At 50.0% G+C, this 24,537-nt stretch overlaps 2 protein-coding genes and 1 long non-coding RNA gene across 4 annotated transcripts; 1 reads left to right on the top strand and 2 right to left on the bottom strand.

The window, feature by feature from the left end:
- Positions 1-2,773: 2,773 nt before the first annotated feature.
- LOC147574900 (uncharacterized) lies at positions 2,774-9,122 on the bottom strand. The gene is made up of 3 exons (XR_015242818.1): positions 9,001-9,122; positions 7,296-7,351; positions 2,774-6,447 (listed from the first exon to the last, which is right to left on the bottom strand). It is a non-coding gene; the product is annotated as an uncharacterized LOC147574900 (long non-coding RNA).
- On the top strand, positions 8,661-16,879 carry CD72 (CD72 molecule). Of its 2 annotated transcripts, XM_086683458.1 has the most exons (9): positions 8,661-8,881; positions 8,976-9,083; positions 9,704-9,799; positions 10,422-10,511; positions 10,844-11,179; positions 14,278-14,420; positions 15,046-15,164; positions 16,082-16,228; positions 16,507-16,879. In XM_086683458.1, exons 1-8 carry the CDS (start codon positions 8,800-8,802, stop codon positions 16,221-16,223), a joined length of 1,116 nt encoding a protein of 371 aa, XP_086539584.1. In that variant the 5' UTR covers positions 8,661-8,799; the 3' UTR covers positions 16,224-16,228; positions 16,507-16,879. The 2 variants fall into 2 exon arrangements, with proteins under 2 accessions (XP_086539584.1, XP_086539585.1); XM_086683459.1 differs by lacking the exon at positions 10,422-10,511.
- On the bottom strand, positions 16,798-22,137 carry TESK1 (testis associated actin remodelling kinase 1). Its single transcript, XM_025912966.2, has 10 exons — positions 20,899-22,137; positions 20,644-20,765; positions 20,466-20,514; positions 19,815-19,961; positions 19,397-19,479; positions 19,139-19,229; positions 18,803-18,886; positions 18,582-18,671; positions 18,327-18,441; positions 16,798-17,978 (listed from the first exon to the last, which is right to left on the bottom strand). Exons 1-10 carry the CDS (start codon positions 21,115-21,117, stop codon positions 17,092-17,094), a joined length of 1,887 nt encoding a protein of 628 aa, XP_025768751.1. The 5' UTR covers positions 21,118-22,137; the 3' UTR covers positions 16,798-17,091.
- Positions 22,138-24,537: the final 2,400 nt, after the last annotated feature.

Raw genomic sequence — 24,537 nt, 5'->3', positions numbered from 1 at the left:
CTGCCTTACTTAAATGTACTGTTGTTCCATTTGACCCTAAAATATTTTGCCTAGTGTGTGCCTCTTTCCAGGTTTTTAAATATCTAGAATTCTATAACTGGGAGGAGGCTGACAGATCTGGCCCAAGCTTATACCCACTGCAGGAACCACTCTACCAACTTCTTAAACATTTCCAGAAATAGGGACCTCGCTACCTTACAAGCACTCCTTTCCAGTCTTTCTTTTTGAGAGAACTTTTTTTTTTTTAATTTGGAGCCAAAAGCTGCCCCCCTATTATTTTTGTCATCAATTCTGCCTCCTGAGCTACAATCATACAAGCACACTTCTCCCTCCTGTACATGACAGCTCTGATGGATGGCCTAAGTTTTTTTTCCCCCACCTTCCCAGGAAAAGCTCTCTAGAGTTCCTTTTACAGACCTTATGTGAAGTCTACTCATCATTCCTACTGTTTTGCTTGAGCAGAGTCTCTCTTTTTTTAATTTACTTTTTATTTTTTAAGAGAGAATGTGAAAGTATGAACAGGGAAGGGATAGAGGAAGAGGGAGAGAGAGAATCTTAAGCAGGCTCCATTCTCAAGCAGAGCCGGATGTGGGGCTTGATCTCACAACCCTGGGATCAGGACCTGAGCCAAAATCAAGAGTCAGATGCTTAACCAACTGAGCCACCTAGGTGCCCAAGCAGAGTCTCTCTCAAAGTATTATGCTAAGAAGTGAATATAGTACTGACAGCACACAGTGGAGTACCCATCTCTTCATTGGGCACTAAGTCTATGGGCTTTGTTTGTAAGGAATACACTCCTTTAGCCTAGCTTAAAAGTGAAGGGGTGTTTACTTTTGGGACACCTGGGCAATTAACAAGCTGAATGGAGTGGGAATCACCGAATAGTGGCTATCGTATGTTTGGGCATCTGCAGACTGTTGTTATTGGATTTCAGATCTCAGATCTCAGCATCACTGGGACCTTGGAGAAAGGAGTACATGGGTTTTCCCACTCCTGCTCCTCCTGTCCCATAACTCAGATACTCTCTCTGACAGAGTTTCTGCTTCTTTTATTTATTCCTAATTTTTTCCCAGTTTGCTAACTTGCTTCCTCATCTTCTACTATAAATTCTCTACTTCTTGTTTTTGCTTCCTTCACAACAGCTTCATATTTTCTCCCCTATTTCATGATCTCAGCTAAATGTTTAATTACTGAGCACTGAGCAATAGTGCTCAGTACTGCACTGAGTACTGAGCAATAGTGTGAGCACATGTGTTATAAAAATCAAATAGAATCGAAAGGTATACAACAGTGGTTCTCAGACAGAAGTGATTTTGCCCCTCGAGAGACATTTGGCAACATCCAGAGACATGTTTAGTTGTCACAGCTGGGGAGCGAGTGCTATTGATATATAGTGGGTAGAGGCCAGGGATGCTGCTGAACATCCTACAACACACAGGCCAGCCATTCATCATACAGAATTTCTGTCCCCAAAAGTTAAAAGTGCTGGGGTTGAGGGGCACCTGGGTGGTTCAGTCAGTTGAGTGTCCAACTTTGGCTCAGGTTGTAATCTTGCAGTTTGTGAGTTCAGACCCTGCATCGGGCTCTCTGCTGTCAGTGCAGAGCCCACTTCAGATCCTCTGTCCCCCTCTCTCTCTGCCCCTCCCCTGCTCAAGTGCACATACACTCTCTCTTTCTCTCTCTCTCTGTCTCAAAAATAAAGAAACATTAAAGAAAAAAAAAAAGTGCTGGGCGCCTGGGTGGCTCAGTCAGTTAAGTGTCCGACTTCGGCTCAGGTCATGATCTCATGGTTCCTGAGTTTGAGCCCCACATTGGGTGTATGAGAGTCTGGGTATATGGAAATCCTCTCCATTCCACAATCCCTGATGACTCCCAGCTATAGAGGACGAACTTTAAATGGGCTCTTCTGAGTTCCTGGCAGAGAGAATTTCCTGCAGACCAGTTTCTGGAGGACAGCCTCAGAGCCAAGAACAAGGACCTTCAGGAAGGCAGCAAGTCCCAGAAACAGCCGACTTCCCAGGAACAATCAGTGGCTTTGCTGAATCTCTCCAGCTCTCTGAAAAACTAATGGTGGGTTGAAATTCTCGGCCTTTGAGGCCAGGAGAATGCAGACAAACCAGAAGGCAGAGAGACCTGCTGGAGGGAACAAATGAATCTCTGACTGAATGAGAGCCTGGAGGAGATATGTGTGAAGGTCAAACACAAAAGATTTCCCTGAACTAGAAAATGTGATATCAGAACTAGAAATTTCCATACATAAGTCAAAGGAGAGGATGGTTACTCCTAAACCCCAAAAGAGGTCCAGAAAATTAAACAGATGAAATATCTCAAAACATTTAACAAAAATATGGAAATGCAAATTATGTGGTGAAAGATGAGAGACTGAACCAGACCGAGGAGATTTAGCCTGCAAATTCTGTGAGTTCCAGGAGAAAAGGAACAGTAGAGAAGAGGTTATGATTAAATAATAGGTGAAATTTCCCTGAGCTGAAGAAAGACAGCCCTATACAGGTTAAAATTCCTGAACTCTAAGGATAAGGGAAATCTTACACATTTCCAAGCAGAAAGAAAGTTCTTTCTTCTTATGCAACCCTGGAAGTTAAAAGACAGCAAAACTGAATGTGAGTTAATGGAAGAAAAGGCCTTCAACCAGGGCCTAGTTAAAGGAGGAAAGAAAGATATTTGAAGATTTGCAAAAATTAGTCAGTATCTCATCTGAGAAATACTTTTAAGAAAAGACTCTAATGAAACAACAAATGAATTAGAACAGACTTCAAGATAGGGGAAGGTCAAGGGAAGAGGAAAGAAAACGGTGGAGTGCAACGAACCATGATCTATATATTTATATCTATATTTCTATATATGTATAGTACATCATATAAATGCTAAAACTCTTGAAACAGAAGGAACACGTACATTGTAAAGGAACTTCTAATAGGGACTGAATCATCTCAAGAAAACTCTGGAATCAGGTGGTGAGGGTAAGTCAAAGGTAAGTGTTCCAAGGATCTGGGGTGGTGGGGGGGAAGGAGGAGGAAAGGTAGTGAAAGTAGTCTAAAGACCATTTCTTATTGAGGTGGGGAGGAAGTAGAAGATAAGTAAAGTATGATGGAAATAGTTGTTCTGTTTTCACATACTAGAACAATCATGTGCATCTATTTCAGAGAACAAGGCAAAAGATGGTAACTATTAATAGAACGACAAACTCCAAATTAACAAGGAGAAAATGGGATGAATAGCCATTCATTCAATCCAACAAAGGTAAAGAAGGGTTCACAACAATGTTTACAAATCCAAAAACAAGTAAGATGGAAATAAATCAAATATATCACTCAGTATAGTAAATATGAGTGGACTGAATTCTTCCATTAAAAGACTCTAAGACTTTCTTATAAGTCAAAATCTGGTCAATGCTACTTAGAAGAAACATACTTCTTCTAAGCAAAGTGATCAAGGGGCACCTGGGTGGCTCAGTGGGCTAAGCACCCTACTTGGGCTCAGGTCATGATCCCACAGTTCGTGAGTTCAAGCCCCACATTAGGCTTTCTGTTGTCAGCGAGGAGCCTCCTTCAGATCCTCTGTCCCCCTCTCTTTCTGCCCCTCACATGCACTCTTTCTCTCTCTCTCAAAAACAAATAAACATTAAAGAAAAAAAAGGCAAAGTGATAAAGATTCAAATTAAAGATGGGAAAGAGACACCAGGCAGATAAACAGAAAGCAGTGGTAACACTGGTATCCAACAAGGGGAATTTAAGTTACCAGCTGGAAGTGGTGTGAGGATTGCTTGCAAAGAGGTAGGAGGGAACTTTTAGGATGATGGGAATCTTCTGGATCTTGATTGTGGTGGTGGTTAAATGACTGAATACATTTGTCAAAACTCATAGGATTGTACACTTAATACTGATAAAATTTATTGCGTGTCAATTACAATACAGTAAAGCTGGTTTTAAAAAAGAACAAAATTATAGTATTTACAAAATTTAAATGCTTAATGAAAAAATAGTGTAATACTGGATGCCATCTCAATTGCCCTTTATCATATATGCCCCAAATGCTATAAAGATAGCAAGCTTGAGAGAGAGAGAGAGAGAGAGAGAGAGAGAGAGAGAGAGAGAGAGAGAAAGGGGAGTACTTATTTCAATAGATTACAAAAAGAACAAGAAACCAAAAATAAGCAGGAAATGTCAAAAGCTGACATGAATGAAATGGAGAACCAACAAAAATACTAAAGAGCATACACGTTAAAAAGTTCTTTAAAAGGGCTAATAAAGGGGCGCCTGGGTGGCTCAGTCGGTTGAGCTTCCGACTTCAGCTCAGGTCATGATCTCGAGGTATGTGAGTTCGAGCCCCAAGTCAGGCTCTGTGCTGAGAGCTCGGAGCCTGGAGTTGGCTTCAGATTCTGTGTCTCCCTCTCTCTCTGCTCCTCCCCCATTCATGCTCTGTTTCTCTCTCTGTCAAAAATAATTAAACATTAAAAAATAAATAAATAAAAGGGCTAATAAACCTCTTACAAGCATGCACACACACACAAAGAAAAAAGGAGTAAAAATAGACAATATTAGTTAGAAGAAAGAATTAAAGAATTATAAAAAGGTGCAACTTAAAATTCCTCATCAGGGCACCTGGGTGGCCCAATCAGTTGGGCGGCTGACTTCAGCTCAGGTCATGATCTTGCAGCTTGTGAGTACAAGCCCTGCGTAGGGCTCTGTGCTGACAGCTCAGAGCCTGGAGCCTGCTTCACATTCTAGGTCTCCTTCTCTCTCTCCCCCTCCCCCGCTCATGCTCTGTCTCTCTCAAAAATAAATAAACATTAAAAATAATAATAATAAATAAAATTCCTCATCAACTAACTTGAAAATTTAGAGGTAATAGATACATTTTAGGAAAAATGTAAATTACTAAAATTGGCCCAAGAGAAAGAAGAAAGCTTGAATAGCTCAACTTATCTTAGAAAAGACTAGAATAAAAAGGTGATTATAGGCCTACTTTTAGAAAAGATTGCATTCAAATGACACCAGAACTAAGTTTTATCTATTCTTAAATAATGATAGCTTCCATGCCATTTAATTTAGTCAAAACTATAGGAAAAGAAGAAAAGCTCCCATATTTAATAGTTAGAGCCAGCTTAATTTAATATAGTTCCTTATAAAAATTCTATATAAAAATGAAAAAGAGGAAAACTGCTGAAATATAATGAAGGCTTTTTACTAAAACTTAACAGCAAACATTGTTCTCAAGGGTGAAATACTAAAACCACTTCCATTAAAATAAACATTTAGTGGGGCACCTGGGTGGCTCAGTTGGTTGAGTGTCTGACTTTGGCTCAGGTCATGATCTCACAGTTTGTGAGTTTGAGCCCTGCGTCGGGCTCTGTGCTGACAGCTCAGAGCCTGGAGCCTGCTTCAGGTTCTGTGTCTCCCTCTCTCTCTGCCCCTCCCCTACTCACGCTCTGTCTCTCTCTCTCAAAAATAAATAAACATTAAAAAAAAAAAAACATTTAGACAGAGATGCCTGTTATTATTCTTATTATTTAACATATCTTGGATGTTTTTACTAAATGCAGTAAGTCCTTAACCACATTTACATTTTTGTCAAGTAAAGTAACATATTCACAGATTCTGGGGATTAAAGTGTGAACATTTTGGAGAGGCCATTATTCTGCCTACCATGCTCTGTCTATAAATTAGAGCCTCCCAGAGCCAGTGGACTAAAGTAATGAAGTTGGATACAACCTGGTTTTCAGGGTCTCAGAAGCCTTCCTTGACTTCTTGATGTGGGCTGGACTTCACCAAAATTTATACAGATGAGCCCCTTTCCACACAGCAAATTCCTCATTTGCTGTCCTCATCGCTGGGCTGCCTCCTGTTATCTACCTTTACAACCGAGTCCCTGTAACAAACAATGGAGAGGCCAGGAGAGAGCAAGAAATGGGCTTTGGTGTCTGTGCTCATATGATATAATGGTTATGGAAAAGCTGAAATGAACAGCACTGGCTTCTCAGCTCTTAAAAGGCCCCAGGCTCTCCTGACATTTGGGCAAGTGGAGGCACAGTACGAGTTTCAGGCGTCCTTTCTGATATCCAATCTTGAAAGGTAATGTGAATGTCAATATTGCAAAGACACATGTGGGGAAGAAGGATCCCTCTCTCACACCCTATTCACAAAAGAAGGCATCGGAAGGGAAAGCAGAACGTCATAAGGAGATGTGTAACCATCCCCACAAGAGCTAAGGAGGACAGAGACACAGACCAAGACTGCTTAAGTTGTCTATGCCATTGTGGATGTGCAGTTTAGCTCACTCCAGGTGCATTTGGGGACCTTCTCTCTTGAAGCCTCTCCAAGGTCCCATTTAGGCAGCATATCCATTGGTTCTTTTTTTGAGCACATACTGGAAACTTGGTTTGGTATTTCACCTGGCCTCCAGGCCTTGCTCGCTTGTGTATTGGTTCTGAAAATGGGGATGTTATCTATAGTTTATTGAATTCCTGCAGATGTTCCTGCAAAACGGATCTATGTACACACTGCCCCACCCCCATACACCACAGATACAAGTACCCTGACAGCCCCCACCCACCCATGCCACCAGCTGCTCTATGTGCTCCCACTCACTCTCTTAGGCCCCACAGGCCCCCAGGGAGCCACCAACACACACTGTCCTCTGTTATCTGGAGGAGGTCCTGATAGGGTGACTGGGGGAGGGGACAAGGTTGTTGGAAACTTTAGTTAAGCAAGGACGGTTAACAGCTGCAGGGACACCTTAGGAAACAGTGAGTCTTAAAAAAGAAATACTTCTATAATCTGTCCCCATCACCTTTTAAGACTTTTCTGAAAATGGCCTCTCATTCCCTGCCATGAAAAAAAATAACAGCTCTCACAGGCACCCTTCAGCCCACAGAATCCTCAGAGCTTCGTCCTCCCAGCAGCCCTTGACATAGATGCTCACCTCACACAGATACCCCCATATCCTGCAAAGACCAGGGGATGCATGTACACACGTGCACACTCACACACAGGCAATATGCCTGCCTCTCCTCAGGTGACAAACGTGTTTTTCTACCTCAGTGGGCCCTTTGTGTGGGTGGGCTGTGGGGTGCTATTGGGCAGAGCTCTCAACAGACCCATAGGGCCCATCACAGCACGCCTCCACACACTACTAGTCATACACTACGGCTGTTAGCATGTGGTGAGGACCTCCTTCCCCTTCCTTTTTCCTCCCCACAGAGGTGGCAGTGTGTGAAGAGGTTCTGCGGGGGCAGATGTCACCCACTGCAAGTGGGTTTTTTCCCACCTACATACCTTGTCTTGTTCCAGCTTCTTCCCACCTGTGGAAGTAAGCCCTTTGGGGTCACATCCTGGTAAAAGAACATTAGGGAGCACCTTTGAACTACTGTTCGACAGCCCCTCCTCCCCCACTGGTCTCCCTCTCAGCTAGGCCCTTGGCACCCATGAGGGCCTCCCAGCCCCTGCTCTTCTCCCACGAATGCCCCCTTTTTCCTTGGGGCTGGGTGTAAAGGGACAATGTTGAGACTCTTCTTTAAAGGAAGACCTTTAGAAGGAAAGTAAGAGAAAAAAACTAAAACCAAAACAAGAAAATATCAAAACCTCAGGTTCAGAGTCCGTGCACTCAGGACCCAGCCGTGCTTTGTTTCCCTGCCTCCCTTCTGAGAGAAGCTGCCGCCCTTCTTCACCGCCACACTACTCCTTTGTTCACCTGCTCCCTGACCCCCCACAAGGGAGTATATATGGTCCGTGCTGCAGGCTTTTCCCAAAGTGCACAAGCTGTGGGTTGTCCCTCATCCTCACCCCCAGCCCAGGCCTATCCCCAAGCTTCTGCCTCCTGGACTCAGCTTGCTGGATCCAGCTCAGATGTCCCAAGTCCAGCAGGGGGCAAGACGGATGGGGAAGGGGCTGATTGGCCAAACATGTAGTCAGAAGGGAACAAGGGTCCAGAAGGCCAGGGAGAGTTTGTGAAGAGGGAGTCTGGGGGAGTTTATAGAAGAGAAGCAGTGTGGCCCCAGATCCTCTGCATCCTCCAAAGGGCTGCTACATTCTCAGGAAGGGCTTTGGAGTGAGAACCTTCCTATGTGTGAGATCCTCAGAAGCCCTGTAGGACTACAGCTGGAGGGGAGCTGAGTCTACCCTGAAAGCCCCCAAACTGATAAGGAAATGAGCCCCACCAAATCAAGGGCCTCTTTCTGGGAACCTACATCTGCTAGGAACCGCAGGATGAGGAGGAGCACGGGCTCCAAAGTAGGATACCCCGGTGTGATGGAGAGGATGGAGTTCCATTCTGGAGCAATGACTGGGGACATCTTCTGTGTTTAGTTGGGCACAAAAGAGCTCTGACAACACATAGATAAGCCCGTGCACAGAGCAGCCAAGAGAAGAGCATGGGGCAAATCAGGGTAGATGATCAGGAGGATAGGCATTTAGAGCCCAGTACTGCCCAAATGGGTCTGGGATGCATGCAGGGGGAGCACAGGCAGGACACAGGGACAGGCCTGAGTAGTGAGCCCTGACACCTCCAGCCTCTACCCACATGTTCTGGACCTCAGTTTCCCAGGCTGTCCCTCTGGCAGAGGCTTAGGGATGCCATCTGCTTCACTGAACCCATCTGTCTGAGACTTGCTCACATCTTCCTCTTTTGTAACTGGAAGTCACAGGGTAAAGCACTAAGCTGTGCAGTCACCGAAGGAACACAGAGCCTAAGAGTGTGAAGGGACAGAGGGGAGAGTGTCAGGGGAAGCTTGGGGCCAGTGGAAGAAGGGGGAGAAGGGTGGGAGCAGAGGTGCTCAGGGCCATGGCTGAGGCCATCACCTATGCAGACCTGCGGTTTGTGAAGGCTCCCCTGAAGAAGAGCGTCTCCAGCCGGTCAGGACAGGGTAAGGGTAGAAGAAGCATCTCCTTGATTTTGCAACCTTATGCTCCCTCATGACTCTACCCCACCTCCACCTTTTCTCTCCTCTCCTGCCCCAGAGGCTGATGAGGATGAGGAACTCACCTACGAGAATGTACAAGTGCCCTCAGTCTCAGTCTCAGGTGGGCCCTTGAGCTTGGCCTCTTCTGGAGTAGGGGACAAAGCAGGTAGGGAAAGCTCAGAGCCTGTCTGTTTGGCGGGGGGGGGGGGGGGGGGGGGGGGGGGGGGGGGTAGGGGGATGAGGAGAGCTGTGTCTCGAGCTGCAAGTCCACAGTATTCTTGGGGGGGGGGGGAACAACACCCTTGGAAAAGGAGGGGGTGCTTAGGAAAGAGAATACTGAACACTGGATAAATGGGAGCCAGGGAAAAATAAAGCTCCCCGGGGGCAAGGTGGAGACGAGGGATCCGGGGAGGGGTCAGGGCAGCCCTGTGGGGAGAGGAGTTCGAATAGGAAGTGGGGAGTCATGGGACAGAGAAGAGAGGGCAGGGGAGGGGGATGGACGCGCTTCCAGGAAGAGGATTTGGGGCAGGCCGATGGGGGGGTGGGGGGTGGGGTGGAGAAGGCTGCGGAAAACATAAGGGGAGACCCAGGAGGGAGAGGAGGGGATCCCCGGGGAGAGGCTATAGTAAGACCCAGGAGAGACACAAGAATCCTGGGGGAGAGGCAGAACTCCAGAGAATGCTAAGCGTGTCCCAGCGTACTCTAGCGTGTCGCTGAAGGCTTCTCGGCGCGGTGGAGAAGGAGAGGGTGGAAAGAAAGGAATTTCCCGGGGCTTCCCATCTTCAGACTGGAGTAGCCACCGGTCCGCAGGGCTCCAGGCGGAGCAGCCAACTGCGTCCTGGAGCTCCGTGGCGTCACCAGCTGCCGGGAGGATTCTCACTGGTGAGTACGGAGCCCTCCCCACCTGCGCGCCCCGCCCTCCCCGCGCCGCAGGGCTCGCGCTCGGGCACGCGGCTGGGCCTCCCGCTGGGCGGCCGCCCCCACATCACCCACCCGGCGCTGCCGCCCCGGGAGGTGATAGCGAAGTGAAGTGCTGGCGGGGTCCCAGCTGGGCTGGTGCCCTGTCCGGCGGTGTGCAGGTCTGGTACCAAGAGTTTGCCGGAACAGCCTTCCGGACTGCGCGGGCAGCCCCGAGACCCCCTTTCCCGGCCTTTTCACCCCCAATATCCACATATATCTTTCCCACAGGTTGACCTAGATCTTCCCGTCTCCCCCCGTTACGATGGTCCCCACTCCTATATCCCCGTCCTCTGTCTCCGTCTGAGATTTAGTTCCCATCTTACCAGCGACACGCCCCTCAATCCTTACCAGCAGCAATCCCAGCCCTTATTCTGGAACATCTTCCCTCGCTACCTGCGGAAACCCACTACCCGACAAAACCCACCATGCCTGCACCACGTCCTCTGAGGGATGCCCTTTCCCATGAATACCACCCACCCAGCCAGCCCCTCAGCCTATAGACTTTCGTGGGGGTCTCTGCCCTTCATCCCACTGTCTCCCTAAGGCCGCGCAGCCTGCACGCTGTACCTCTTTCTTGGCCTGCTCCTCGCCTGCCTGCTGTTAGGGGTGGCCGCCATCTGCCTGGGAGTGCGCTGTGAGTATGGCCGTCTCCCCTTTCCCACTTACCCCAAGCAATTTTCTCCCCTACTGTCTCCAGCGGCTGCCCTTCTCTGGGCAGGGCCCCCAGTCACCACCACCTCCTTAGCTTTTGGTCTGGTTTCCAGCCAGGTCTGTTTTAGAGTGCCGTGTCTTCCTAAATTGTCCTTACCTGATCCAGTACCTCCTTAAGCTTTAGGCAGTCAGATCCTATATTTCAGCCTGTTATGCAAAAATTTGCAAGAGCAGACAAAAGACTGATGCTGAAGTCTCAGGGCACCAGAGCATGGCTGAGGAAGATGTCCTCCAAATCTCATTATGGCTGAACAGATCTACAGGTATCTCAGCAGCTCCAGCAGATGAACAGTGTTCTGGAAGCCAGTAACAGCAGCCTGAGGCAGCAGCTCCACCTAAAGATAACCCAGCTGGGGAAGAGGGAAGAGGATCTGCAGGGGTCCAAGAGGGAACTAGCCCTGAGTCAGGAAGCACTACAGGAGGAACAGAGGGTTCACCAGGCTACCCAAGAGCAGTTACAGGCCTGCCAGTCTGACAGGGAGAAGACCAAGGAGGCCTTGCAAAGTGAGGAGGTGCAGAGGAGGACCTTGGAGCAGAGGCTAAGCCGGATGAAGGATACAATGAAGCCCTTGTTCACATGCCCCTTATCAGGTATCTGCTCTGGGAGAGGAAAGATGGGAGGGTGTGCGTGAGGGACAGATTGAAATGAGGACACACTCGTGGCAGGGGCAGGATCTATCTATCAGGGGCCGTATTAAGTTGTTGAGGAAAGGGGTCGTAAATCAGAGTGGTGGCTGACACAAGCTGTGCAGCCTTGGCTAACAGAGAGGAGGATCAAGTTGCATACTGGATTTAGGGCGACTCACCCAGCTCTGAGGCAGATCCTCCAGGAGAGGAGGGTGGCAGCCAGCAATGCAGATCTCACTGTCCAAAGCACCAAACTCAGGTCTCATGTGGTTTGATATCAGAGTCAAAGATCTGGGAACCCCCTGAATTTGGATGTGAAACTGGTTGTTTGCACATTTTTCTAAAGAGAGGGTCTATAGCTTTATTTCTCACTACATCTGAGATTCCTCAAAGGTTAAGAATTAGTGATTGATGAGGCGCGGTGGGGCAAAGTAGCTGAAGCTCTCAAGTGTGGGTGGCACTCACAATGAGGTGGGGGTGGGTAATGTGGGGTAGGGAACTGGGGTGGAGTGTTCATCTATTTTGAAGGCAGGAGCCCAGGCAGTGTGTGGGGGTGAGGGAGGGGGCCACATAAAAGGAGAGAGGCGGTGCAAAAAGCAGGCTGAGATTAGAGGTGCCAGGGCCAAGGCAACTGGAATGTTCACGGACTGGTGACCTATGGTCCAGGTTAGGCTCTGTCTAGTTTAGGGGGGCATCTGGATAACTCCCCCAAGGCTTAAGATAGTAAGATTATGTGCAGACACACCCAGTCCTCATTTCTTTAGCCTTCTTATTCTCTATGACTCTCAGTTCCGTGCAGTGCTGTCACCCGTTCCCTCAGCTACACCCTAGGTCCCAGCATCCTAAACTGCTCTTCCACTAAAAGGCTGGTTTCCGATCTCAACTCCAAGATCTGTTTTTTGTTTGTTGTTTGTTTGTTTTAAGGTTTATTTATTTATTTTGAGAGAGAGAGAGAGAGAGTTCGAGCAGGGGAGGGGCAGAGAGAGAGAGGGAGACAGAGAATCTCAAGCAGGCTCTGCCCTGTCAGCACAGAGCCAGATGTGGGACTCAATCTCACGAATTGTGAGATCATGAGCTGAGCTGAAGTCAATAGACTCTTAACTGACTGAGCCACCCAGGTGTCTCTTTATGTATGTATGTATGCATGTATTACTGATGTAATCGCTACCCCCTATGCGTGGCTTGCACTCACGACCCTGAGAGCAAAAGTTGCATGCTCTTCCAACTGAGCCCGCCAGGCCCAGGCTCTCCTTCAGACCTCCACTCTGACCACACCCACCTCCTCCAAGCTTTCCCTACACGTCTTTAACCTCATTGAGGCCTCTAACCCACTATCTCTCCTGTTTTCTTTGCATCAGCTGGCACTTCTCTATCCATCACTTGAACCACTCACTCCTTTGTTCCTTTACACCTTCTGGTGCACCAGAGTTGATCACCTGATGAACTCAAGTGCCCACCTGGCGCATGCCTGCACCCACGTGTGCCATATTGTGCGGTCATTCTGCTTGGTGCCACCAGAACGCTAGTCTCCATCCCAGCCGGTCCCTCAATGCTGCCTGGCAGCTGTGCAGTGGTGGCTTGCCCTCCACGATAGCTCCTTACCCCACCACCTTCTCTGTCACTTTCAGCAGAAAGTGCCTGAGAGTCAAGTGCCCGACTCCGGCGGAGGAACTCCCTCCATTTTCCACCCCTGCATCTATACTTTCGTTCACATTTTTGCCCACCCCCATCTTCTGCAACGATAACTGTGGCAGCTTGCTGCACTGTTTTTCCTAAACATCCCTCCACACCTCCCTCCCCCATCCACGTTTCATGTTGCAGCCGGGGTGATCCTTTAAAAACAAAATCTGATCATGCCATTCCAACGTTTATTTATTTTTGGGACAGAGAGAGACAGAGCATGAACGGGGGAGGGGCAGAGAGAGAGGGAGACACAGAATCGGAAACAGGCTCCAGGCTCTGAGCCATCAGCCCAGAGCCTGACGCGGGGCTCGAACTCACGGACCGCGAGATCGTGACCTGGCTGAAGTCGGACGCTTAACCGACTGCGCCACCCAGGCGCCCCTGATCATGCCATTCCAGTTAATTAATTACATCAAAAGTTATGCAATAAATACTATATGTCCAGTGCTGTGACCAAGCACTTGGGATACAGCCAGTGAACAAAACTCCTCTATGTAAAACCCCGTGTTGACTTATTCTTCCTTGTAATATAAAAGTCCTTCACCTGGCTACCAAGGTCTCTGCCTACTTTTCAGCATGACCCTTATCCTCTCAGCCTCTTCCATGGTGGCCACACTGACTTTTTATTCCTTTTAGTTGCCATGGGACAGAAATGCAAGAGAGTAGCTAGGTGGGGACATGAGAAAATGTAGACAGAAGAGAGGGAGCGAGTGGGGAAGGAATGATCTTTGAGTGATGGAGGTAGGACTCATGGAACAAAGCTGTTGAAGAAAGAGGGATGTTTATTTCTTATGATCAGGAACAGAGGAGCAGGGAAGAGACAAATTTTGGGGTGGAAGAGAAGGAAGTGGAGAGAGTTCACATCAAGTGTCTGACAATTTCAGCAGAACAGGAACGAAGGTTATTACTTGTGGAAGAGTGGGGAGGAAAGGGGAGGTGGCTAGCAGCTTGAGGAGTATGGGAAAGTTTTGAATATGCAGTGAGGAATGCTTAAGGACCTACTGAGATGAATTAGAGCTTACTGAACACTTATGGGGGGCCCAGGTGAGGTTAGCCAAGGTGTAGGGGGGAGACTGCAATCATTCAGAAATCGGTAGTAGTACCATGAGCCCTATGAAAATAAAGCTCCCAGCCTGTTAAGGAGTGATGTTGTTGAATACCAAAGGCTTTTCCTAAATGTGTGTAGGAACGGAATTACTAGGGGAGGCCGAAGAAAGAAAGATCGCAAAGATCAAGTGTTAGAAGTCAGTAAAGGTGCCGAGATTAGACTGAGGGGGACACTGTGAGCAACCAGGTCGCAGAGTCCTCACTTTCATCCCAAATGGGGAGATCTCCCTCTTGGGTTTGGGCTGTGCTGTCACATTCTTTCTGGTTTTTAGATACCTGCTGTCCCTCAGGATGGATACTGAGTGAGAAGAGTTGCTTTTACATCTCACTTACTGCAAGAACTTGGGATGAGAGCCAAAACCACTGTAAATCTCTGTCCTCTGACCTGGCCACCTTCAATGACATTTATTACTCAGTAAGCATACCCTCATTCACAGACCGTAGTGGGTAGAGGGATCTATGCCGTCAGTTAGGAATGGCAGTGCACACGTGGCACGCGTCCTTTTTCCGTGCAGCTTCTCAGCACAGTGCTTGAGGTGGCCCCTACCAACTGACTGGAGGTGGCATGAGAGTTGAAGCTTATGAACCATCTTTACTTTAACCTGTTTCTCATCTCAGCTTTCTGCTCAGCTCTCAGTGCTGCTTAGTAGCTTCTTTGACTCTCATGGAATTTCAGGCAGAGAGGTCCCAAACTGGTGGGCTGGATTGAAGGGACTGGCTCCTTGTGAACAGAGCAGCTCATGGAATGACTCCCCTTCAAAGGCTGGCAGAAATTCTTACCCAGCTGGGAGGTGAACTGAAGGGTGAGCCTCCATCTGCATGGTGGCTTGAAGGCTGCAGGGATAGGTCACTGATGAGCTGATGTCATGCACCAGTCAGACACAGTCCTCTTGGTCAAAGCTCATAGGGCTCCCTGTAGTGTTCATTTTCTTCCACTGGCCCATTCCCTCCCCTACCTCCCCTTGCCCCCCCCCCCCCCCATATTGGAATATTTCTCATCATTTTCCACATACCTCTCATCTCTCTGAATCTCCCCTCAGGGTAATTATCTCAACAATGCGAGGAAGATGTTGACAGAAGTTAATCCTCCTGGTTCATTTTGGGCTATCTCCAACTATATTAAGATGTGGCAGCAGGCTGATAGTAAAAAATCCTCTGGGTAAGTCTGTTAGGATTCCTGGGCATGTCCAACTCCATAATTCCTTCATAAAGACATGGTATTGAGATTCCTCTCCAGTTTCTGCTCCCAAAACTCTTTCATAAGTCAATATTGTAATTGCCTATTTGTGCATTTTCTTTACTTAATAACTTCTTAGGACAGTCTTATTCTCTGTCCCCTCCCCAGTACCTAGCAGTCCCTGGCACTTTTTTTTTTTTTTCAAGTTACTAGGTGGGGACCTTTTTTTTTTTTTTAAGTTTATTTATTTGTGAAAGAGAGAGAGAGAGAGAGAGAACCCCAAGTAGGTTCTGCACTGTCAGCACAGAGCTAGATGTGGGGCTTTGAACCTACAAACTATGAGACCATAACCTGGGCTGAAGTTGGATCTTAACCGACTGAGCCACCCAGGCGCCCTGAAGTTACTGGGTTGGGACCTATGTCGTCTTTCTCTCAGAGGAAGAAGGTGAGGCTTTAGCTAGGGCTTCACAGCTGATGAACCTTGGCATCTAACTTCCCATCCCTTGACAAGGCTACCGAAACTGAGGTGGCACTTTCTCCGTCAGGACCACTTGGCACTAGAGTTGCCCCAGGAAGTAAGGGAGCAGTGGGATAACTTTGAAGATCAACTCCCGGGACCCTGAAACAGGGTAGTCATCATCCATGTTCCCTAACTGGAGTTTCCATCTTTAACATCTTGGGTGATTTTTCCCTCCCCTGGTCCTAAAGCCTCTTCGGGTTGGAAAAGACATCTGTCCGTGAACCATGCCCAGACGTGGCCTTAGGCAGGCAGGGCAAGCTAGGACTTCATTGTATTTAATGCAGGGCAAGGGGAGAGAAGGGAGTGGGGGTGGGGTGAAATGGGGGGCTGGGGTGGGAGGGGCAGAATTTTATCCCAGTTCTACTTCACCAATCTTTAGGTATTATGGTCGAAGCTCAAGATGTTACAAGGTACAAACCAGTTGGCCAAAGTGGCAGCAGGAGGACTGCACTTCTCATCTTCCCTGCATCTGTGAGATGGCAGCTTTTGGGAATCCAGATAAGGACTACTCTTTGCCCTGAGTTGGGTAAGCACGAGGGATGGGACTGAGGCACGAGAGTTGGGGAGGGAGGAGGGAGAGGATCTCAGAGCAGGGGCTCAGAAGTCAGGGGAAAAACTTATTCCTGAGAGTGACAGTCACCTCCACAGACTTCAGGGCCTTGGTCTGCTTATGTAAGGGGGGGTTGGGCAGGGAAGGCCTGGAACTGGAGGGAGGCTTCTTGGCTGTCTGAGAAGATGGGATGAGCTGGATGAGCATTCTTAATAACAGTGAACGTGGAGCTCACTGATGCTTCACTCTTACAGGTACACGTGCCAACAAGAGCCTGTGCCCCTCACCTGTAACTGCAGCCTGCAGGACCTAAGATCATCTCCCTCCAGTGTTCTTTCACTCTTCTGTGGGCAGTGCCCAGGCAAGGGCTGATCCATGCCCAACACTTCTAGCCAGCCTGCCGCCTGCTTGAAATCCTGTCCCAGAAACTGGACTGTTCCTGGGAAAGTGGGTGAAGAAGTCTCTAGAAGAGATTTTGGCCTCCCCAAGAACTTCCCATAGTGGAATTGGGGGCGGGGTGGAGGAGGGCGCATGGGCTGAGTGGATAGGGGCAGCCCGGAGCCAGCCAGGCAGTTTTATTGAAATATTTTTAAATAATTTGCACGTGTTAGTCTCATGTGTCAGCAATGCTTTGTCTGGTTCAGTGATTGCCCACGGGAGAGCAAGCCCAGGGGCTAGATAGGAAATGTTCTGTCCCTTGAGTCCATGCTGAGGTTCCCCTACACGGGGAGAAGAGCCGGTCAGCCCATCTGGGGCTGGCACTGTCCAATATGTGTGCTCTGTCCTCACAGGGCATCCTGAAGGCCAAGGTTGGAGGCCAGAGACCACAGGCTCTACTGCTAAGAGCGTGCCCCAGGCAGCTGCAGGCCGGGTGTGGGAGGCTTGGCATGGTGCCCTCGGTGGCAGAGGAGACTGCCCGCCTCACAGTTCAGGTTGCGGTAGCGGGCAACAGCTGGTGTGGGGCGGGGGCACATGGACAGGAAGCCAAAGCTGAACGGGCCAAGACAGCAGCCAGGGCAGGGCAGCCCCTCATCAGACTCCCGGGGAGCTGAGGGGGGCGGCGAGGGTTCTGTCCGCTCCAGGGCTGCTGCCCGGGGCAGGCTATGCTGGGCCCGGTTCCAGGGCTCCCCAGCCCAGCCTTGTGGGGAGTTCACCACCACAGCTGGGGGGTTGTTGTTAAGGGTAGGTCCTGATCTAGGGGACCAGGGCTGGGAGGCTGAGGAACAAGTGCTGATGAAGTTGTCTGTGGCCACGGCCAGGGGCAGCTGGGGAGCTGGTCCTGGGGGTTCTGGCTCAGGGCTACTGCCCTCACACTCCATTCTTTCTTCAGCCGAGGGGCCCACAGTGGGGGGGCCAGGACCTGGCAGTGCTGTCTCCATACGTCGGGGAAGTTCAGGGGATGATGGTAGCGAGCGGCAGCGACGGGCAGGTGTCCCAGGCTGGACCAGGGTCTCTGGAGTGGTCACCAAGGGCAGTTGGGTGGAGGGCAGTGGTGATGGTGGTACAAGGGGCAGGGGGGCGACTGGCTTGCTGGGTGTGTCCAACAGCTTGATCTTGCCTCCCCTGAGGTCTTCCCGGAGTGAAAAGGGGTTGACTCGAGTCAGATTGTCCCCCCAGTTGGGGGGTGATTCCGGTGATGGGGGCAGGAAGAGGTCTGACCGGCTTCGGGAAAGCCGGGGGTCTGGCCTAGGAAGTGTGGCAGACGGACCCCCTCTTGAAACAGACCCTGTAGACAGAGAAGTGTGTGGTTACTGTTCTTAGCATTGATCATAGTTCCTTGAGGCCTCATTATTCACCAGGAGGCTGGTGGGACTAGAGCTTACAAAAGGGAGTTCCACTGGGTACTTTGGAAAGGGGGAGATGTCACCTCTAGCCCTCCTTTACCTCTTCTTTCCTCCTTCTCCTTCCTTGGCTCTAGAATTTGAAAATATCTTTTTTTGAGATGTCCTTTCACCACCACCCACCCACAGCCTTCTCAGCTAATAAATACACTTAGTCTTCCCCAGACAATTCCCTCAGTCCTAGGGAAGAGACACAAAAGGACTTATGTTGGGTCAAGGTCATGCTCACTTACTCTGATTGTGTGTCAGGGGAGCCCTGGTGAGGGGGGATGGCTCAGGCAGCTGCTCAAGGATCCATTCCAGGTGCTGGGTGATTTCGGTGAAGGGAGCACGAGTGCTGGGTTCCATCTGATGGGGAGAGAAAGGGGCAGCTTCATTCATTGCTCCAAAAGAGGGTCCCTAAGTTTTCCTCTCACCACCTGGGACAGGAAAGCCTTGCCAGCTGATGGATGTGGGTGGTAGGCAAGGAAAGGGAGTGAGGATCTTACACTGCAGCAGTGGATGGCCAGGAGCAGGAAGGGCAGTGGGCAGTCATCCCCTACCAGGGTCTGGAAAGCAGGCACATCCAGGCCGAAGTCCTGCGGGTACAGAGAAGAGGGGCCTTCAAGTCAGCCTTCCTTGGGTTCTCCTTCTGCCCCCCAGTCAGGACCTCAACCTCCAGAGAACCAGTCTAGAGCTCCTCCTTTTCAAACCTGGAGACATCATTCACCTCAGTACGGGGTAGGTAATCTGGGTCGGCAGGTACTCGTGCAATGAGCTCACAGAGGACAATCCCAAAGGCAAAGACATCAGCCTGGGGGGGAGGAGAGAATGTCAGTGGAAGACACTGACAGTTTTCATGTCAGAATTTTGTCAGAATATGTCAGAATTTGGGGGGAAGTCTTGATAGTTTCATGTGTTGGAGGGGTGCCTATGAAGGGGAAGGGAGATCTTGGGGGTCTCCTAAATATTCAGTAGGGCTGTTAAGGAAATTGGGATGGGACCTTATAAAAGTATCTCGAAGGTCTCTGGAAGGCCTTGGGTATCTGAAGGATTGATGTCTTACCTTCTCATCATACAGCTCACCCCGCAACACCTCTGGAGCCATCCAGTATGGGGAACCTACCACAGCCAATGGCTCCTTTCTTGCCCCTTCCCTGCAGGGGTAGGGGCAGAGAGGTCAGAAACAGCTCACTCAGATAACCCCCTAAACAAAAGGGGATGAGGTCAGCCCCCTCCCCACTCCAAGGGAAATGTCTCTGGAGGCTTCATTTAGATAGGGGCCTTCTAGAAAGTTTAGGTAGCACAGGGGCATTCACCTCACCTATACACAGGAATCTTTTCAGCCAGCCCGAAGTCACCCACAACAGCCGTGAAGCCTTGGTCTTCCCGTCGGATCAGACAGTTCTGGCACACACATAGCATCCCCATACACCCATCACCTTCTGTTCTCTTATCTCCCAATATACACCCCAAAGCCCTGTCACTCCAGAAGAACCCCAACCCTCTCTGATCTACCAGTTCTCTAATGCACCACAATCTTGCAATTTCATCTATCACTGCAAACATAGGCTGGTAACCAGCCCCTTAGAGCTCCTCTTCACCCCAGTCCCCCGTTCTCCAATGCTTTGCTACCCCAACATCCTAATATGTCTACTATCCACATTCCAACATCCATGGGTCAGATACAGTGTAATAGTTTCAAATCCCCTTTCATGCCTCCATCCACCTGGCCAGCCTACCTTGGATGTTAGGTCTCGGTGGAATACACCTTTGGCATGCAGGTACCGCAGGCCGCGGGCAATGTCCAGAGCCAGGTGGAGCCTGACAGGCCAGGACAGGGGTTCTGGAGAGCTGAGCAGCTGTTCAAGGGTTCCCCCATTCATATACTGGGGCATAATGGGAGTAGAAGGGGAATGAATGTCAAGGTTTCTGCCTGTACTGCAGGTCTCCTACTTATAAGCCAGGGGACACTTAGGAGGATCGCAAAGGTCAGAAGGGTGAGTCTGTGCGCTAGGATCTCCCGCTCATATTCTAGAGCTGTCCTGTCCAAGACCTGTGCAACTATTTAAATTTAAATTAAGTTTAAATAAAATTAAACATTCAGCTCTCCAGTCACACTAGTCATATTTCTACTGCTACCTACCCACATGTACCTACAGAACATTTTCATCACTACAAAAAGTTCTATTGGACAACATTGTTATAGAGCATATAGGGAATGTGACCAACTGAGGCCTTTTATTTGTGGTTAGCCCAAAGGGAAGTTCAGGAAGCCTCCCATGGGAGGAGGTCCTGCTGCCTCTCATTATTCCTCTGTAGATGCATCGGGCGCTGACTCTCTCTCCCCATGGTGATGGTGGGGGGTCCCCTCCTTCCTGGCCCATCCTCACCTCTGTAAGAGCGTGCAGCTGCCCCTGGTGCACACAGACCCCCATGAACCTGGAAGAGGATGGGGAAGATAGGAGGGTAGGCTGTAAGAACCCAGACCCCTCTACAGTTCCCACTTTTCCCGCGGGATCTTTCCTCTTCTCCCAGCAAGCTTCTCAGCAAGCGGCTGAGGCCGCTCACCTTAGGATGTTCGGGTGTCGGAGCCGGTTCATCAGCTGCACCTCCCGTAGCGTGTTTCCCCGGTTACTGGGGAGTCTGTTCATTTTCAGCACCATGACTTGCCCTGACTGTCGGTGCCGAACCTGGGGGCGGCATGGGCCGGCGAGTCCAGTGCAGATTCGCCAGGTCGCGAGTGTCGTCCGGGTCTGGGGCCCCTAGTTCCAGCCTCCCGTCTAAGGCTCGGTCCCGCCCCTCTGCCCTCTCTGCTGATCCTACCTTGTAGACCTCAGAGAAGAAGCCGGCCCCGATCTTCTCGGCGCAGTGGAAATCGTCCACGCGCGCCAGGCTGGACACAGCGCTGCGGAGAGCCCGGTAGGAGGAGGGGCGGCCCCGGCCCGGGCCTCCACCCGTGCCCCCCGGCCCCGGGGGCCCCTCCCCCGGCGCCTCACCGGGCCCTGGCCCAGGGCCCCGCAGTGGGGGCCGTTCCCCGGCCATGGCCGGGCCCCCAGCCCCGGCCTGCCTCACATGGCAGGGTCCCCGGGGCCCGGGCAGGCCGCGCTTGCCATGGGCGCGCGCCCAGCCCGATTCGGGACGCAGGGGCTCCCGCTCCCGCCCGGGAGAATGGAAGATCAGCGGAAGATCCTGGGCCCGCCCCCGCCGCGCCGGCTTGCAGGGCCCGGGTAAACGCCGCTCCGCTTCTTTCGGCGCAGGGCCTGGGCCTGGGCCTGGGCCGGGCGGTGGCAGTGGCTCTCCCGGGCGCCGGCGGGCAAGCGGGCGGACTCCCCGCAGGCGGAGGCGGGCTGGCTGGCGGGCGGGCGGCGGCTGCCCCGCTTCGCCGCTGGGGCTCAGGCTCCGCGGCCTGCCAGGGGCGGGGCTGAGCCGGGCCTCCGCTTAACTCCTTCCAGCCCGGCCCACCGGCAGCGGCCACGCCCCCTCAGGTACGCAACCCCTAACCCGTGGCAGCGACACCCTGGGCGAGAGGGTCTGGGACGTCGGGGCCAAATAAGTTCAGGCCCGAGCTAAATAACTGAAGGGAATTATGGGCTGATTGTGCGTCCGCGCAGCTCAAATACCTTTTTAGCTGCCCTGGGTGTCCTTTCTCTCCTCCCACCCTCAGTCCACTGTCTACAGAGAGCCGAGCTCAGGAAGCCGCCGGATTCCTGGGCTCCGTGGGCCAGCAGGGCAGAAAAGTAGACACTTCAGGTCTAGCCACAATCGGAGGTAGCCCAGCAACCTGCCTGCCTTTCCGGCCCGCGCTCTGTTCCAGCCTGCCCATTTCCCAGGTCTCGACCCTTACACCCCTGGATTCCCTGACACTTTCTCCCTTCTCGGGCAGTTGTATCGTGAGCCTGTGGCCAGCCCGTCCCTGATGTGGCCCACACCTCCTTACTCCATCCCGCCTCCCTCGAATAAAGTTCAGAGGAAGAGAGGAGTATCCGTCCAGTGACTACCCAGCCTCAACCTCCTACTCTTTCCTCCAAATGACCCTATCTCTCTGCAGAGAAGCCTCCACCTGCCCGGAAGCCCCTCCTTCCGCGAGATCCCACTCCTCGGCAAAACCCCGCCCCTCCAGGAGCCCTTTCCTTCGGAGACCCCTCACTTCCTCAGTGAGACGCCCCCTTCAGAGGGACCTTTCCCCAGTATGATACTGCCACCATCAGTGTGTATCAGAACCTCTCAGTGAGACACCCCTCCTCTGTGTGTTCCTTCCACACAATGAGACCCCACCTCTCAGAGTGACTACACCGGTCATTGTGACCCCCTCCTCTCAACGTGACTCCTCCCCTCAATGTGGCCCAGCCCTTATCAGTGTGACCCCTCTCTGGAGGTTCTGCCCTCCACCTTGTAGGAATCCGGTCTGCCCCCTCAGGCTGGAGGAGGAGCTGCAGTCTGCCTCTTTTAAGTCGGTGCTAAGCCCTGAATGCGCACGCACTGTGCACTCACCGAACCCAACGCTTCCGGTTCTCTGCTGGCTCCTCCCCCCGGGGGTCGGCGAAATAGCCAATTATCGCCAGGGATGAGTGACGACGCTCCATCCGGAGGACGCCTCCCAGGCGAGCGTTTGCGGGCAGCTGTGAGCAGCTTGCCACCTAGCGGCGGAATGGAGGGTGGCGGGAATGAAGCCTGCAGCTCTCGGGAGCTAGAGGGGCTTGAAGAAGGCAGAGTTCTTTAAAAAAAATTCTCAAGTATTGCATTTCTGTTTCTGTGGTAAGATGAAAAGGAAATTAAGGCAAGCACATTCTGCGTCCGTGTGCGTGCTCGCCTTCTAACAGAGTCCTGTCCGGTGTTTATGAGAGTTGGAGCCAAGTTCTATTTAATTGTCCAGGGCTAATGAGAAGAGAAAAAACAGTCTCAGATTATAAACGTTGCCTTAGGGTGGAGAGAAGACCGGATGCTGTCCCGGTGCAGCGTACAGCGGAAGATTTCGCACAGGTTTGGAGACAGAATGGAAGAGATTCACAGCCCTTCTAGAGCCAGTGAAGATAGGCCAGTCTTGAGAACAACCTATGCCTGGGCCTTGTGCATCATGTAATTCTTCCAGAGGCAATTTGATCTCAGCGAAACAAAATCATTCATCACGTTAATGTTCATTTAACACCCACAACTATTTAATTTGTAAATGTGCTTCTTATAGTTGTATGAGATCTGTAAACACTAGGAATTTATGCATTTTGTTAAAATATTATTATAATAGATAATGTAATTGACATATATCTGACCTTTTATCCAAGTTTGAGAGTTACCGTTGTTGGCGATAGTAATTCCAAGCAGAGGAGCCAGGATCCTGTTTTAGAAAGATCACTGTGGTGGTTGTACGGAGGCAGGGAGACTGATTAGAAAGGAAGTTCTGCTAATGTTCAGTCAGGAGAGGATGAGAGACTGAACTAGGATAGGGATAATAGGGAAGAAGAGGAAACATTCAACCAGTCTGGGAAAACTTGATGATTGATTTAGTATCCGAAGCCAGTCAGGTCAGTGGAGAGAAAGCATCAGCCAGGATCATTTTTAAGTTTGTAGTTTAGATGACTGGTGATATCAACTGAGATAAAGAATCCAGGAGGAAAGGTTGGGTGGGGGAAGTTGGATGTTTGCCTCAAGTAAAGGTGTGATGATAAAGGAAACCATGAATGTGGATGCCATCATCCAAGTAGAGTGTATAGAGGGAGAAGGCTGACAAGAATCCTGGGAATCACCAACATTAAAAGGGTGTGTGGATGAAAAGAATTCCGTGAAGGAGACTATGAAGAATCAAGCTGAAAGATAGGAAGAGAATCTAGAGAGGCTGGTGCCATGGAATCCAAGGAATGGGGAATTTAGGGAAAGTGAAATAATGAACAGCATTAAGTAGTACAGAGGGGTCTGCTAAGATAAGTTTTAAGTATTCCTTAATTTAAGCTATTAGAAGATCCTTTTGTGGTTGTTTTTCAAACTTTTATGGTGGAAAAATGTCAAATATGAAAAGAAAGAACAAACAATAAAACAATGAATGTTTATTTACCTTGGGTAAGACCATTTTGTTGGAGAACCTTGTGCAAAATCACTTGTCTATGCCTCATTTGTACTGTTGCCATAAGTGATCTGACCGAGGTGAAAGTACCTGCTTTCATGTACCTACTATGCTAATGATTCTCCAATGATAATTCATGGCCAATCTTGTTTCATCTAACTCTATACCCTTGCTCTCTCCTTCCACTTAATTATTTGGTGTATATTTTTGATATAGCATTTCATCAATAAATATTTCAGTATGTTACCTTTGAAAGATGAGGATTCTTCTTTAAACCAAACCACAGTACCATGTCACACCCCAAAAAGCCTGATAATTCGTTAATATCAAATGTCTATTTGCTCATATTTCCCCCATTATCTTATAAATGTTTAGTTTAAGAAATTGTTTGGGGCATCTGGGTGGCT

The sequence above is a fragment of the Puma concolor genome, chromosome D4 (assembly GCF_028749965.1).
Source record: "Puma concolor isolate L17-30 chromosome D4, mPumCon1.1.hap2, whole genome shotgun sequence".
NCBI lineage: Eukaryota > Metazoa > Chordata > Mammalia > Carnivora > Felidae > Puma > Puma concolor.
This window is presented reverse-complemented; position numbering and strand designations above follow the sequence as displayed.

Bases quoted from the DNA above. Each gene is read 5' to 3' on its own strand.
- TESK1 (XM_025912966.2), bottom strand. From the start codon at position 21,117: ATGGCCGGGGAACGGCCCCCACTGCGGGGCCCTGGGCCAGGGCCCGGT. The intron at 20,766-20,898 runs GTAGGATCAGCA...TGCCGCCCCCAG, and splicing joins TCTTCTCTGAGGTCTACAAG to GTTCGGCACCGACAGTCAGG. The intron at 18,887-19,138 runs GTAAGACATCAA...CCTCCCCCCCAG, and splicing joins GTGAGCTGTATGATGAGAAG to GCTGATGTCTTTGCCTTTGG.
- CD72 (XM_086683458.1), top strand. From the start codon at position 8,800: ATGGCTGAGGCCATCACCTATGCAGACCTGCGGTTTGTGAAGGCTCCC. The intron at 9,800-10,421 runs GTGAGTACGGAG...TGTCTCCCTAAG, and splicing joins TGCCGGGAGGATTCTCACTG to GCCGCGCAGCCTGCACGCTG. The intron at 10,512-10,843 runs GTGAGTATGGCC...ATGGCTGAACAG, and splicing joins CATCTGCCTGGGAGTGCGCT to ATCTACAGGTATCTCAGCAG.